Source organism: Habropoda laboriosa, unplaced genomic scaffold (assembly GCF_001263275.1).
Source record: "Habropoda laboriosa isolate 0110345459 unplaced genomic scaffold, ASM126327v1 scaffold32, whole genome shotgun sequence".
Taxonomy (NCBI): domain Eukaryota; kingdom Metazoa; phylum Arthropoda; class Insecta; order Hymenoptera; family Apidae; genus Habropoda; species Habropoda laboriosa.
Genome location: NW_017100135.1, coordinates 171,019 through 187,135, shown reverse-complemented (window position 1 = coordinate 187,135; position 16,117 = coordinate 171,019). Strand labels below are relative to the sequence as shown.

The 16,117-nt window shown below is 38.2% G+C and overlaps 3 protein-coding genes across 5 annotated transcripts in view; all 3 read left to right on the top strand.

Annotated features, from left to right (window-relative positions):
• The window catches only part of LOC108578859 (probable RNA methyltransferase CG11342), a 53,096-nt gene extending 43,128 nt beyond the window's left edge, over positions 1–9,968 (top strand). The window contains exons 2-3 of the mRNA XM_017942271.1: positions 7,983–8,136; positions 9,420–9,968. Coding sequence (XP_017797760.1) covers positions 7,993–8,136; positions 9,420–9,968 — 693 coding nt within the window. The 5' untranslated portion in view covers positions 7,983–7,992. The remainder of the gene's footprint in view (positions 1–7,982; positions 8,137–9,419) is intronic.
• Positions 9,969–10,074: 106 nt separating this feature from the next.
• On the top strand, positions 10,075–12,165 carry LOC108578836 (chromatin complexes subunit BAP18). 3 transcript variants are annotated; one of them, XM_017942252.1, is made up of 5 exons: positions 10,077–10,271; positions 10,570–10,743; positions 11,088–11,179; positions 11,680–11,778; positions 11,873–12,165. In XM_017942252.1, the coding sequence occupies exons 2-5, from the start codon at positions 10,726–10,728 to the stop codon at positions 12,141–12,143; spliced, it is 480 nt and encodes a 159-aa protein (XP_017797741.1). In that variant the 5' UTR covers positions 10,077–10,271; positions 10,570–10,725; the 3' UTR covers positions 12,144–12,165. The 3 variants fall into 3 exon arrangements, with proteins under 3 accessions (XP_017797734.1, XP_017797741.1, XP_017797749.1); XM_017942245.1 differs by lacking the exon at positions 10,570–10,743 and having other exon boundaries at positions 10,075–10,271; XM_017942260.1 differs by lacking the exons at positions 10,570–10,743; positions 11,680–11,778 and having other exon boundaries at positions 10,079–10,271.
• A 357-nt stretch (positions 12,166–12,522) lies between these two features.
• Positions 12,523–15,923, top strand: LOC108578465 (major facilitator superfamily domain-containing protein 1-like). Its single transcript, XM_017941816.1, has 7 exons — positions 12,523–12,904; positions 14,134–14,410; positions 14,476–14,892; positions 14,973–15,284; positions 15,364–15,476; positions 15,554–15,768; positions 15,863–15,923. The coding sequence occupies exons 1-7, from the start codon at positions 12,766–12,768 to the stop codon at positions 15,905–15,907; spliced, it is 1,518 nt and encodes a 505-aa protein (XP_017797305.1). The 5' UTR covers positions 12,523–12,765; the 3' UTR covers positions 15,908–15,923.
• Positions 15,924–16,117: the final 194 nt, after the last annotated feature.

Here is a 16,117-nt window from a genome sequence, read left to right as displayed (position 1 = left end):
ATTTACCCTTCCTCTAGCCATTGTGCCACGCGGAAAATGTAATTCGCCCTCACCAAGTCCTAGCCTTCTAATTTTTTCCCTCCGCTTTCTTCGTCAAGCTCGCTTTTTCACCTCTCAATTTCGGGTGGTAGAATTAGTTACAGTTGAATGTAATTGAAATTGCATGTAAAATATACGGCACAGACGTAGGAAGCTAAAGGAATCGTACAATTCAAGCAGAAATTTGCCATTTTATCTGTCATATGTTAAATAACGTATGCAAACATTTTTTCTCATAATAAAGCTAATTACTTACTTTTTAGTGAAATTTTCAAAAATTTAATTTCACCAATTTTAATTAACCCATAGAAACTTCCCAGAGATAAATCAGACTTCGCTGAAAATTCGAAGTAAATAAGTCAGATTTCACTTGAAATTTTAACGCATCTTTCAAATTTAACTTTCCCAATTTTAATCAACTAAAATAGTCGACAATGTTTCCTCTAAAAATTTTCCCAGAGATAGATCAGACTTCGCTGAAGTCTCGAAGTAAATAATTCAGATTTCACTCGACGCGGTTACAGAAATGCTTTCAATGCATTTACATATACTTGCACGCTTCGATTACACTAGCACATTTGTTTACGTTACTTCTGTCATTGGGTGCAGTGACGCGATTCTACAAAGAGCACAAGCCAAAGAGTGTCGCAACGTATTAGAATGCCTTTAGGCATCACACGTTTCAGATTCATAGATGACGATACGGCTGATGACTAACACACCGCTGTATCGTCGAATCGGACTACGTCCGAGTTCGTTGTCCTTCGTACCTGAAAACTGCCTCGCTACTTTACATTCCGGAAGTTACACACTTCGAAAAAATTCGACAGTTCTCTGTTTACTTGGCCTGAATTTTTTCACAAATTCTCCACTATATTCGACGATATATCTAACGACGTTAATTAATTAACGTAGAAAAATGTTTCTCTTCGATAAGCACGTGCGACGTAACTGAATTCCGTCGAACCGAATCAATTCCCTGCTCGTTCTACCGAATAAGATGAACTCTACTGAAATATATACGACAGAAACGTAAACGATTCTGATAAAGAAACTGTGTATGTACCGATATAAAATTATCGAATGCATATTGTTGCAACCCGCCTTCGGTGCTTCCCCTTCGTTCGGCATATTTATCAACTATCTACATAACTAAACTACTCTTAACATTTATTTGTTAGATTTATCAGTTAGATATAACAAAAATTAATCTAACGCCTTACTAGGAAGTATATATTACTTTTGTATACGTTCGGAGAAATCCGTTTAGCCTTACCACCTCTGTTTAGTAAAGATCTAAATGTTTATGATACGTGACAAAAGGCCCTTCGGTCCCAAGCGGGGTCGTAGGCAATATTAGGGCGTTGCGTAGGAGCATTCTCAGTCCGTATACAGTGCTCTTACCATCAAGAAGAAAAGCGAACCTTCCTTGTGTCTAATAAAAGTTTATAGTTTAAAATAAGGATTATTAATTATTTAACAACCAATAACTCCCATAATCCAATATTATTAACAAGCATATCTCAGTCAGTCTCAGATCAGAACAGAGACTGTTGACTCGATATTCTCCGGTCGGTGAGGTCTTTTTATCAATTCCGGAGCGAGCACCAGTAGTCAATGAGTACATATGTACACGGTGCTCGCAACAATATTTATACAGCAGGTTTGTAAAATTAGATTTTATATTTTGCTTTGTATTTTAAATAGGTTCTTTTGTTTTTGTAAATATGTCGATATTTTAATATTCAGTATTATTGACGAGAATTTTAGAAAAATTGTGTCAATGAGTTTCTCCCGAAGATGCTATAACGAGCACTCAGGCTACCTAATCACGACCTTCTTACTATCATTAGGTAACCTCTTGAATGATGTATGCGAAAATGATGAATAAAACCCACTGTTCATATTTGCCATCGCGAATTTCTAATTCACGTGCTTGGATATGTGATGTACCGAGTGACACACATAAAATCGACCTCGAATGCAAAATACAGTTTTAATTATTAGGTGTGCAAATTAACTCGGTGCCTTTTTTCACAAAGACTTCACGACTGTATCAACTCAAAACAGCCGCAATTCTCCAGAGACGGAATTCGTTGGATAAATGGATAAGGTCATCCAAAGTAATGGAGACTCTTTTGTAACATTAAACTTGTGTTCGATCTTTTTGTAAATAAATATTAGAATTTGTGAGAAAAGGCACCGAATTAATTTGTACACCTAATAATAATTTACTGAAAATTTCAGTTACATTTTGTACGACGAATAAATTATACGTTTATTAGAATTTTTATTTCTGTAAACGAGGTATAACATCGAAACTGTAAATGGAAATAATATCGACAGTGTCCATTTACCAACCACAATTATTACACCATTTTGGTGTTCGAAATTGGGTTTCTGCATCAACCGTTCCACGAAGGTTATCCGACTAATTATACTGTGGAATGCAATCTGTCGGTGATTCATCATGTCTTTCTGTAATTGGACAAAGCATTGTACACATATTATAGATCCCCACGTGTCGCAATGACAAATAAGAGCAACGATTTGTTCAGAAATTTTTATGGCACATCTGTTATTACTAAACTCTGCTCTACCTTTTCTACTCCACGTTATCGTTTACATTTGGTGAAAAACAGAATTTTGCGTAACTTAACAGATTTTTTCGATTGAAAAATAATTTTCCAAATTTCTTTCACGCAAACTGTCGTTGCATGAAAATTTCAATCGTCTATATTTTCCAGTGCAATTTTATAAAAAATTCACGATAGATCGATGGAATTTTGTATAATTCAACAAATTTCTTTCGTTAAAAAATTACTTCCCTAAGTTTCATTCACACAAAGTGTCGTTGCATAAAAATTTCAATCGTCTATATTTTCCAATGCAATTTTCTTAGTTTCTTTCACACGAAACGACAGTTTCAACGATAATCTCAACAAAATCACTTTGTTCGTCGATAATGTAAATCTAAAATTCGCAACAATCCGTTATCACGGTAAATCCTCACCAGAAGACAGCTAACACCGAGCATCCATCATTCCTACTTTCCCACTATCAAACGGCGCGAATTTCACTCGAACTTTCGACGGCGAAGAGACGAAAAAAAAAGAGAATCGCCGGATTGGCGCAATAAATCATCCCATTGTACGAGAGATGATGCTGCGTAATGAGGTGCGCGCAAATATGGCGGTGTACACGCAATAGCAGCGATTTAACGATAAGGATCGTGATCCGGAAGAATGGAGGAGAGCCGCGTTTCGAACGATCTCGCGCGCCTTCAATACCGCCTACAAATTGTTCCGCCATCGACATAGTGGATGCTCTCTCTCTCTCTCTCTCTCTCGTCTACGCGAGAACGATCGGGAAATTCTTTGGTCCGTATCAGCAATGCAAACACGAATTCGCGCCTTCTCTTTCACGTGAAACGCGATGAAACATACCTAAGGTTTCGAGAGAGGAAGAACAACGGGATGGAACATCGCGGTGGTATCTTCGCGACTTCGTAGAATTGATCGAGAAGCACGATGCAGCATGGCTATTGGCAAATATTGAGCCTGGCATGTCACGAGCACGTTTGACTTCTGTTTCGATTGCCAAATCGCAGCGGAGAGCCGGCTATATATTGCCAAATCCACCATTCGCTGGATCGAGTGTTACATACACGCGTGTGTACGAAACGAGGGTTACTTAGAGGCGGAGAGAGTAATCTACCAGCATAAATTATGTGCTTTGCAACTTTCGTAAGGATAACAGGTTCTCCCTCTCTCTCTCGGCACGATCCTTTACAGCTGGAAATCTCGCATAATTCAGAGGCTAATCGGTCGTGGTATTCGAGTTAAAGAGTGTACCGTGCCAGAAGTTCGATACGGTAGGTCGCATACTCGAAATTATTTTCCAGCTCGTTTGCGGTGCGTGTTGTTACGCGTGATGAACATTAGCCGATGAGTCGAGAAGAAGAATGTGCGAGACGATACGAGTGTGACGAGTGTGACGAGGCAACATTTGCACCCTACTATGGTATCCCTCGATCATTTCGAACCGCGTGTCCACGCATACGACGAGGCATCGTGGATAAATGAAGGGGAGTGAAGGAACTGATTGCAAGTTTTCAGCATCGTGAAATGTTTCGTGAACATTCTATGTCGTGATTTTCACGTTTTCGTGCATTTCGAACGAGTAATCTTGCAATTCCAAGAATAAAATAGGGTATTTTAACCTTGAAAGAAATTCTACAAATTTAAAACACCCCTGGACTTAGAGGGTTAATAAAAATTCTCTGGAGTCTCACTCGGACTTAGGATTAGGGGGACAAAAATGATTCTAAATTGCTGTTAACGTTTTTACACTTCCCCCAATTTTCCTTTGTCTCTAGAATTGTTTGAAACATTCCCTAATTTCGGAAATAGAAAGTATGAGTGAGGAATAAAGGTGACTGCTTTTCGCTAAATTACAAAGATGCACTGTAAATCTCGAAAGGAACGACGACTGGTCGATGTAAATTCAACGCCAGTTAAATGGTCAATTCGAAACACAGTTCAATTTTAAGTGCTTTCTTCTTGTGCTACATATGCAAGGAGATGATAGCGTTCTCATGGCCTATTATTGGCCTTCCTCCTTTCTTTCTGCTTTCAATCATATTTTTGAAACGATACGTGTTTGTCTCGTTGCGGAAAATCTCGAGGAAAAATGATATTTTTCAATTAGAAAAAAGAGAAGCTTTTCAGCGACGATTTCGTTTACGATAACCTTTTATCCTCGATATTTTTCGTGACATCCTCAACACGTTCATTATCTTTGCATATTGATTTTGCCTATCTGACTTGCATACGTTCCGCTTGCATACGCAAATTCACCTGAGAAAACAAGGAATGTCGAAATTCGCCAAGAGGTATCTGTCTAATCGTTCCGATTTTGCAACACCGTGTTTACATTGCAAAACATCTTTTTCCTTGTTAACGTTGCACACGACGAAAGGTCACGGTCGTGAATTTCCTTCGGAAAAACTAGCAGACCGATCGACGTTTGCATAATAACGAGGATTGTACGAGAAATACGTATCGATCATCGACGAGAGCTTTTCACTTTTCCTGAAAATTGACGGAAAACGGAAACCGTGAAAAACATCGAGCTAACCGAGAAACACGAATCTACCATCTTCTTACGAAAACCTAAGGAACGATATACAAGATTCTATTCATTTTTGCTCAACCCCCGTCGTGATGGAACACGTGTAGAAGCGGCGACACGTTCTGAAAAGAGGCATTTTACCATTCATTAGTCCCTGGAAACTCTATCCCGGTGTTCGCGTGAAATACTTCTCGATGCACGGCCGCTAATGCGGTCTGTCATGGGCAGGGAGAGAAAAAAGCACGGTCTGTGCACGAGACTCGATACACCCTGGCAGCTTGCCTGCTCTAAGGTATCCCTTGGTAATCCTGGTTATCTCGTGCCTGCGTGCCTCTGCACCGGCCTGCAGACACATCTGCCGTCGACGAAGAAAGAGGAAATTGCCGCGAGCAGGCCCGTGGAGAATGGACCTTGTGTTCTTCGACCGGTGCGTGCATATACCTAACACCTGCCCCTGTAAGCTATTCCTGCGCCTACCTCGCTCTCTCTCTGACTCTCCCTTTCTTTCTCTCTTCCCCTCTCCTTTTTCCTCTGCAACTCTCATTCTCTCTATGACTCTCCTTTTCTTTCTCTCTTCCCCTCTCTTTTCTGCTCTGTGACTCTCCCTCTCTTTCCGACTCTCCTTGAATATCAGTCTCTCCCTGATTCTCTCTCTCTCTCTCTCTCCCTCTCTCCTGACTCTCTGTCACTCTCTCCCTCCGCCCTGTGCCAGTTGATTACCTTATGCCATCGACAACGAGCCAGGGAGAGAAGCAGAAATGAAGGGACGAAGGAGCAGGGCTCGTGCTGCTAGTCCACTCGATCCTCTGGTTACCTGATCTTTGTGGGTTTTATGGTCAACCTTGGCTCATCCTAAATTTCCGGAAACTGGTTGCACCGGAATTCTTTTCGTACACCGTGGAATTTCGGTGTTCTCGATGTTCGGACGCTTTTTACGATTTTCGATTCGGACGTTCGAAATTTCTTACGAAATCGCTAGTCTAAAAGTATTATTGTTAATATAGCATGTATATATATAACCGTATATATATATACGATTTTACTACTTTTAAACAGACTGCAGAGACATTGTATTCACCTTTTTAATACAGATGCAATTTGATTACTTTTATCGTACGATTATTTGATCATTAACTACGATCTATCGATCTTAATTTACAAGTGACAAAAGTAACACTTTAATCTATAAGTATATATAGATTGCACAAGTATTACTTCAACTTTGAACAATTTTCGATTTATATAATTGTAGTAATCCTTGAATTTAATCGAAACATCCATTTATTACCAATAAAGATTTGCAAAGTAATCTCTAAAAATGTTCACAACTGACTGTACGCCTTAAACCTCAGAGCTTCGCTCGTTGAACCGGTAGACCATTTTATAAAGCCAAATTAACCGAAGAAAATTATTTTCTCGTTGCGTAAACAGAAACAGTTGTAGGAACAAAAAGTGGCAGTTAAAACCATGTACACGCAACAAAATATAATTTTTCCTTTAAAAAGAAAAAGAATCCATCGAAAGTCTCGTTAACATCGCTCGATCTGCGAGAAGCTGATACCCGAAGTAACGGCAAGACACGAAAGTGAGTTTCTCCGCGGAGTAACAAGACAATGCATCATCGATTTCTCACAGGCCTTCCTCGTGGCCGAGCGCGAGAGCACGTCGATCGAAGGCTGCATTTATTTAGGTCGTGGACACCGGTAAATTATCTCCTCGATCCTTCCGCTCTTACAACGTCTCTGACCCCCATTCCTCCTTCGCTATCAGCGTTTATCATGTATTTACAGTCGCTTTGCGGTTAGTTGTGCATTGTTTTTACCGATGCTCGCGAAACTTTTGCGAAACCGGCCATCGAGACGGCGTTATTACATGCTGGAATCGTTATCGCCAACGAACGAAATTTTCTCCTCGCTCTTTCCACTTGATCGATTTAATTGTTAGCGAGATGAAGTTTCACCAGAGGATGATAGATCTATTCTTGCATTTTACAGCGGATCGACCGATTTCATATCGTAACGAGTTTCTGTTTCTCGTTTCTGTCTTTACGGTCTCGTTTCAATTGATATTACGTGTAAGATAGAACTGGAGTTTTTTCAATTTTTTGAAAATTAAGAAATTAGAAATTTCTTAGTTATCTTCGCCATTTTAGATGAAATTGAAGGTTTCCACTGGGAGGAGAGAGTGATGACAATTTTGAAGAAACTTTTATATAAACATTTGTGCTAAGAGTTGGATAGTGTACTGAATTAGTTGATTATGTTACATTTTATCGTTTCAATTCTTCGATACTACACGAAAATTATTGATATAAGTACTTGTAACGTGGCAATGAAAGTACGCGTTTATTTATTTAAGAAAAGTGTCGATAATTACTTCAAATTGGCCTCCGAACGAATTCCAATCTCACGTAAGATCAGCTTTTAAACGACATAAATGCTAATTAAACACTCGTTTCGGAAACAATTAATTTCTTACTTTATCCAAGAAGCATACGTCTTTCGTTTTTTCAAAAATTACCCACCAATTGTTCCTCGCAAGTTACAAAAAAAAAATCACCTTTCTTTCACCATTTCTTTCCCACTTTACTTAACACAGAGCTGTAGCCCGGTTAATCGTCGCTAAAATCACCTTGTACCGTCGCTCTGATTTTCTCAATTTCATTTTTTCCTCAAATTACCTTGCCAACGTTAAACAAGTCGAAGGTTACATCGCAGAAATACTGTTGTTACCTTTCCAAACGGCCCACATTTGTAACAACCTGCGTTACTTAATTATCAATCGACAAATGACTCACCGGCGATTTTCAGATTTTCCAAAATGTCAGAGGAGGAGGCGCAATTGCCGTGTAAGGACAGGCAGGAAGATAAGACGGATCGCGTGCGACAACTTCCGTGTGGCGTGTGGCGGTCGACCCATCCGGACCGGAAATACGTAGGCCTAGACGTCGGCTGTAACGCCGGGGTAAGACTGAAACAGCTGTCAGACGAAATAGGATGAGTCGACCGTGATCCGAAATTACAAACGACAAGCGTCTAAATTTAGTTATCCCTTTTCGAGAATTCTTGAAAATTTCCTTGCTCATATTCCTCGATTCCTTCGTTTCCTTGCAGATACATTTGTAATTGAAGTTTCAGAAAAGTTTCGAGAAAGTTACGACTGCTTGAAACTGAATCTCTCTAGTTTGTAAATAAAAATGAGTAAACGTTACGTTATTTTAGTCCTTGCAAATGTCAATACGAGTATATTTGATGAGAGAATTGAAGAAAAAGAAGAAATATTAAAGAATTGTAGTATAATTAAAAAATGAATAATCCCTCGATAAATAAACTGTTGTGTTTTTAACTCGTATTTCCTAGATAGAAAGAAATCACCTTTTGAGAAAAAAAAAAAATATACGTTGTTCTCTGTATAAATTGTTCAAATTAGACGAACCGAAAATTGTTTGCGATATTACTCTAGTCGGTGTGTCTGGCTTTGTTGAAAAATGAAATTCGTCAATGGTGCTGATTTCGATAAAATCGTACCCATTATTTCTGTTGACCGCTTCAATTTAAATCGCGTATTTACGTTTATTTCGTATGATTTAACAGCAATGTAAATTTCGATAATTGACGTCTGATCAACGTACATATTCAACGTATTCTTCTCTGAAGGTAATATTCATTTCACTGCGGTACTCTTTCGCAATTATAATTGAGCATTGTCTACTTAGTCTAACAATTGTAAAATTGCCATGTGTCGGCAACAATTTAATTGCCATGTTCCTCGTCGTTAATATATTTACAATATCTTTCAGAAAGGAACATCTTTATGCGTTCAAATATTAATCAAATATTCGATGCATATATAATTCTACAATGTTCAATATTAGTTTAAAACGCTTTTCACATCACTTCTCAATTCTATTTCAGAAATATTTTGATACTAGAAAGTAAAACTATTTCGCGATGTACGTACAAACTTCACGAGAAACTAAATTTTCAAAGAATTACATCTACAACAGTCTCAACTAAAGTAATTCTTCTTAAGTTTCTAATTCAAAAGAAAAATATCAAAACGAGTAATTTCGAAACACAAGAAAATTCTACATATTCCGACTGAACCGGTTCTTTTCCCATGCGACAATAAAATCATCGTTCTAAAGTAAATCGAGGGTGCAATTTTGAAACGCCGCAAAGAAACTCTATACAGTTCCTTGACCAGCGAGGTCGCGTAAAAATCGCAAATGGTATTAATGATTTCAGGACTTAACATTCGTGTTGCACGACTTCCTCGAGAACGCCTTATCGGCCGATCAGCCGAAGGAGATCTGTTTGCTCGGCGTGGACCTCGATCCGATCTTAATCGAGCGGGCACGAGAACGCAACCCGCGGCCGGATCGTATTATTTTCGAGTGCCTCGATTTTCTGGCCGAGGATCGTAACCGGACACTGGACGAACACCTTCGTCGATTCGAGAAGTCACGCTTCGATATCGTGTTCTGTTTCTCCGTTACGATGTGGATCCATTTGAACCACGGGGACGACGGGCTGGTGGAATTTCTACGAAAGGCTTGTTCCATCGCGAACATGATTGTGATCGAGCCACAATTGTGGAAATGTTACAGAAACGCTTCGAGACGGCTGAGACGATCGAAGGGCGAGGATTTTCCTTTGCTGAAAACGTTAAAATTCACCGGTGATACAGCGGCACACATCGAACGTATATTAACAGAATTTTGTAATTTTCGGAGAGTCACGGTTACCAGGGACAACGAGTGGAAACGTAGGCTATTAATTTATGCGAGGACGTGAGCAGCAGCCGCTTTCGAGATTGATGCGTTTCCGTACGTTAATCGACGTCAAATGAGCGAACGACGATTTTTCTTTATGCGGATAACGTCGAGGGAATATTAATGCCACTGTTGGAACTGTCTTCGAAAGGCTGACGTGGCACGTGCGCAGATGAAGTCGCAGAGAGAAAGATGTTGCGTTTTCTTTGTTACGGTTGGCAGTAATCACTTTCCAAGTGTCAGATTATACGACGAAAAAAATCTGGAATAAGAGATGTCCTTCTATGTACATATATACTCTACTTTGTATCTTGTGAGATACGGTGTAAGTTTTTCAATAAATCTTGTTGCTTTACTTGCTACGTATCAGTAAAAAAAGAAACGAACGGTTAATGCGTAATATCATAGGTATCGATAATGATGTTCGTCTTAACCTATAGTTTCTGTATGTATACATGTCCACGCCCATTGAATCGTATAAATTGAAAATAATTTCGTAATATCTACATGAATCACGTATATTGCGATTATCGGTTTAGATATTATTTAAGCAAGTTTCAATGTAATATATCGAGACATTGATCAAGGCAAAATAAAAACGACTAATTTACCACCCTATGCAGTGACGTAATAACGAGACACTAAGGGGGAGAAAAGATGAGCTGTAAGAGTAGAGGTTATAATTGTTTAAAAGGAAGGATTCTGAGAACGACGCGAGATGGCAATACCGTACGAACGTTTGTTCGGCTGATGGCGAGGTACAGGCACAACAAACTGACATGAATTCTGCGAGCAAGGTAAGCGAAATGCAGCAGTTGTCGCCGATTTTAGGCAGTTTCCCGCCATAAAATACTTAACGGTCATTCTCCCCCACCGCTCGTCTTTCTTTTTCTACGTGAGTCACGTGCTTTTACCCCCGAGTACTCTAGCAATGGAGTCTGTAAGCGGGTATAAGGTTAGGTTATGATCACGTCTAGCAAGACACTTTTTTTTTCTATTTTTTTTCCTTCTCGCAGAAGTTACTCGATACGTTGGTACAAATTGTGTTCGTTAAGTGTTTGACGAAGATCTATGCAGCTAAAAGGATACTGGTGTGAATTTTATGTTCGAAGAATCAACGGGCATTTCACGACTGTTTCAGGTTGGTGAAATATTCACCGCAGCCGGAGCAGCATTCAACAAGCTCGGAGAATTAACTATGCAATTGCATCCTACGACGGACTCACCGGCAGGGTAATTGAACAAATAGCACATATATCATCGCTTCTTGTCACAAATAGCAGCAACGTGTCTAATGCTTTCGCTTAAATTCACATGATGCTACGTATGTAGAGAAACGCGGGAAAATGTCACGTGGTCGCTTGTTAGCCAATAAGAAACGTAATTTTACAGCTTTATTCATGTTTCGAGGGTAAATTGTTTAAACTTGAATACTGTGTTACAATGTTGTAATTTGTTACGATTAAAGTTTTCACAAAAATATTACGATTAATTTTTTTGGTATTATGTAAAAATTAGATAATTATTGTTTACGTGTGTATGACATTAAATCGCACAATCGTCGATGCATGTAGATCAAATATCCTTCAAAATTTTCTTGACGTTTCAATATTATTTGCAATCAAAGTGTGATTTATTATGGGCAAGTGCATTAATATCGCTTAGCTGTTGAAAAAAAAAAAAGAAATGCTGGCTGCACTTTTACATAACTTCCTGTGTCGCTTAATCTGTAGTAAATGGACTGACGAGGAAATTGAGATGCTCCGTCACTCGGTAAAGACCTTCAGTGAAGACTTGAACAAAATAAGTGAACACATCAAGGGACGAACGGTGTAAGTTGAAAAGGCTGCATCGAGCCCACGGTTGTTCCTCAATTTCTCTACGTCAGTCTCAACCCATCGTTAACCGGTTCATTCGACTTTCTAGCTCACAGATTCGGACGACACTAAAGAAAAAAGCTTTTGAGGAAGCGGGCGTACCAATTAGGCAACAAATACTATCCCAACAGTCGGCACAACAGTCGACGGTTGTTCAACAGCAGCAAGTGAAACAGCAAGGGAATTTAATGGGAAAATCGGCGGAGGTAACATTGAACATGTTAAACGCATCGGAATCGGAGGTAGACGTTGAAGGACTACCGGAGGAGTGTCAAGTGAAGCTCGAGTTCGAGGGTGCGACAGAAGAAGTTGCCTCTTAATATGCCATGGGTGATCTTTCCAACCGCGTCTGTTTCATATCTCGATCTCTAAATCTAAGATAATTTTCACATAATATACGCTTAGTGTTAAGTAATCATCATGTACATTCGATAAGTTATGTTTCTCAATAAATTCATAAAAATCAACAGTTGTGATAATTTTCTTCGTAGTATCGTTTTTACCGACCGGTCTACTAATGTTTTCAATGGGGGCGCCACAGACCAGAAAATCAATGGGGAAAAGTGTGAAGTTGTTGGCAGCAATTCCATTCAACCGGATAGAGATTTTTTCGTTGAGCTTTTGGTATTTAACAGTTTCGCGGCTTACGTTACTTCGCTTACATGACGCATGTGATTGACAGATTAGCAATGACACGACTGGCAGCGTACCTAACTTGTTTAAGTTAGTTAATCGGCAGCGTTCACGAGCTGATCTCCTCAATCCTCTTTTTTCTGAATCGAGTCACAGCTGTTTCATTTTAAAGAGGGATTGGCTCGTGCGTGTTCGATCAATGTGTAATGATCAGTACAGTGAACTCGAGTGAACGTCTACAATTCGGGGCACCTGTGGCTGTGCCAGCCGCTTGTAAACATTGAAATATCGCTACGACTCGACGTAACAATGGAAGGAGGCATATTAGAAAGTCCAGACACCACTCTGGACGGATCCGACGATGAAATCGCCTTGCAAGGATTCTGTAGTCCTAAAAAGCTACCGCATAGGTGTCTCGGACTAGCATTGATGTGCTTATTAGGCATTGGTACGATTGTTAGTGGAATGTTATCATTAAAACCTGACCAAGTAGCCATTGTTTATGTTAAACGTTACGACTTGTGACCCCATTTATAGCGCATTAATTATAGCTATCTGGAATGACTAATATCTTTAATCATACTTTTCGACTTTTTTTCTTTATATTAAATTTTTGATCAAATAAACAGAATTATAGGATACGACTATTTTAGTTACTACATTTAATAGCATGTCGAATTGATTATTTTTTAAATATAAATGTTTAAATCTATATCTTAATATCTGACGTTACGCAACATGTTTAATGAAGTGCTAATGAATTTATAGAAGCATAAAAAACAATTTTTCTTTCTCTTATGTTATGATACTGAATATTCATGAATAAAACTGCATAATATTACAAGAAACTAAGTTTCATTCGAGAACGAAATTACGTTGAAATTATTGTGGAAAATAAATTTTTACAAATTGTTTATTACTATGCGAAGATATTAAAATTGTGTCTAATTTGAACGACAAATTCCTAAACTGTGTTTCTTTAACGTTATGTGCATTTTCTATTTCTTACCATTCGTTTTATTCATAAATTATACATTTGTTGTACAATATTTACAAAGCGCAACATATCTGTCTTTTTTATCACATAAGTGTCCTTACGTTAAAATTTCGCGGTTATTTGATATAATTCATCTGGAACAAAGGAAGTCAGCTTTCCGAGAATTGTTACGAAATAATCGCACTTCACAAATGAATGCTTCCGATAAGCGTAATATTTGTTTATAAACGAAACACGAAGAAGTATAATTTTAATAGCCAAGTTAGGAAAATTTTGCACATCTACTGTATCTCTATCATAATCGTGCCTTAGTTTTTCTCTGTTTTCCACAGACACACACAAACATATTTATTCCTAGAATCCATGTAGGTTGTATAAGATATTTTGTTCGTTTCGTATGTGCTCGAGATAAATTGTATCGCTGTGCCAACTCCGTTTTATTTTTTTCGCACATTAACATTTTTGATATTGGAATAATGTCCGGATTCACCTTTAAAAATAATACAAAACGCGCGTATGCGCAGTCGAATCGCACAGATATGAATCACGTTTTTCGAGTGCGCTTTCGAGTATCTTCTTAAACGATAAGGTCATAGACCTCTATAAGATGATTCGCTTATCACACAACTGCACTTTCATTCAGTGCACCGATTAATCGCATGAAATATTTTTATTCGTAGGTTCGTTTTTCTGTTTCGACAGTCCTGGCGCCCTTCAAGATAATTTTAAAGTTGACCTGCACATGTCTACTAGCCAATTCGTTTTACTTTATTCCATTTACTCATGGCCAAATGTGATTTTGTGTTTTGTTGGTGGATTTTTGCTGGACAGTGTGTTTGGTATACGTTTAGGAACAGTTGTATACATGGCACTCACTTTGGTTGGTCAAATCATATTTGCAACTGGAGCTATGGTGAATACTTTTTGGGTAATGATGCTTGGCCGCTTTATTTTTGGGTATGTTTTCTTCATAAAGAATTTATAATAATGGTTATTGGTATTAAATTTTATGCTCTTTACAGTATTGGTTCAGAATCCTTAGCTGTTGCTCAGAACAATTATGCTGTTCTGTGGTTCAAGGGAAAGGAGGTCAACATGGTGTTTGGTTTGCAATTGAGTTTTGCTCGAGTTGGATCAACTGTTAACTTTTTAGTAATGGAACCACTTTATAATTACGTATCTCAGTATTACAAAGGACCTAAATGTATTGGCATAGTTCTTTTTATTGCTACTCTAACTTGTGTGGGTTCTATGATCTGTGCATGTATACTGGGTATTATGGATAAGCGTGCTGAGAGATTATTAAGGAGGGGGGAGGGACAAGAACCCAAGGTTGTTAACTTAACAGATGTTAAGTACTTTAAGCCAATATTTTGGTTAATTACTATTATTGCCGTAGCTTATTACATTGCGATATACCCGTTCATCGCCTTAGGAAAGTAAGTATGAAATGTAGGAAATCTTCATAATTATGTTCTGTATATCTACATACTGTGTTACATAATTTTTTTTCTCCTAGAGTATTTTTTGAACGGAAATACGCGATGGACCCATCAAGTGCAAATACAGTTAATTCTCTGCTATATTTCATATCAACTGTTGCATGTCCCATTTTGGGCTGTATTGTTGATAGAAGTGGAAAACACGTTTTTTGGGTATTTATTAGTATTGTTGCAACTACAGTGGCTCATGGACTATTTGCATTCACATATGTAAATCCTTATGTATGCATGATTCTTATGGGATTGTCATACTCTATGCTAGCTAGTAGTTTATGGCCATTGATTTCTCTTGTTATCCCAGAATACCAGCTTGGCACTGCTTTTGGAATGTAAGTAAAATGCAATATATATTTCATAATATCTTAGAAATGCTTTGATCATTAGTACTACAGAATTCTTTATTTGCAGTGCACAGGCTGTACAAAATCTGGGTTTGGCCATAGTTTCAATTTTAGCTGGTATAATTGTTGACCGGGGTGGATACTTCATGCTTGAGATATTTTTTTTGGGTTGGCTGTGGAGTATGTTTTTTTGTGTGTTGCAGTAATAATGATATAAATATTGATGCAATAATTTGTAATTAATATGTTTTCAACAGTTGCGTTGATAACCGCCATTGCAATGTGGGTGTTGGATGTAGCAACCAACGGTGGTTATCTCAATATGACGCCAGGTCAAAAAGAACAATACGAGAAAAGTGAGAGTCTCGAAAGAGAGAGATTATTAGGTCCAGAATCGACTTCAGATTTATCGACTGACGATCTTTTGCCATCACCATCTGACATTTGCATTAGAAATCGTATTGGGGACATGGTAATATTTCATTTTCGAACTGAGTAACAAAGAAAATGTTTTCTAAAAGTAATTAAACGGCAGAACACACTTTACATTTTTTTTATGGTTGTAGATACCACCCAACATGAAGGTACCGATTCATCGACCACTACGATGATGCATTTTATTTAGAGACAAATTTTGGATATAAATAGTTATCTTCGTTTAAAATCTCGTTAAAAGATTTGCTCACTGTGTCTTCCTCTTACACAGCGTTAATCTGTGATAATTTCTTAATTGATACGTTTAAAACCAACTATTGATTCATGATAAATGACTCATTTTTAACGAGTCGATAAATAGATCATTTATTAACAAAACAATATGT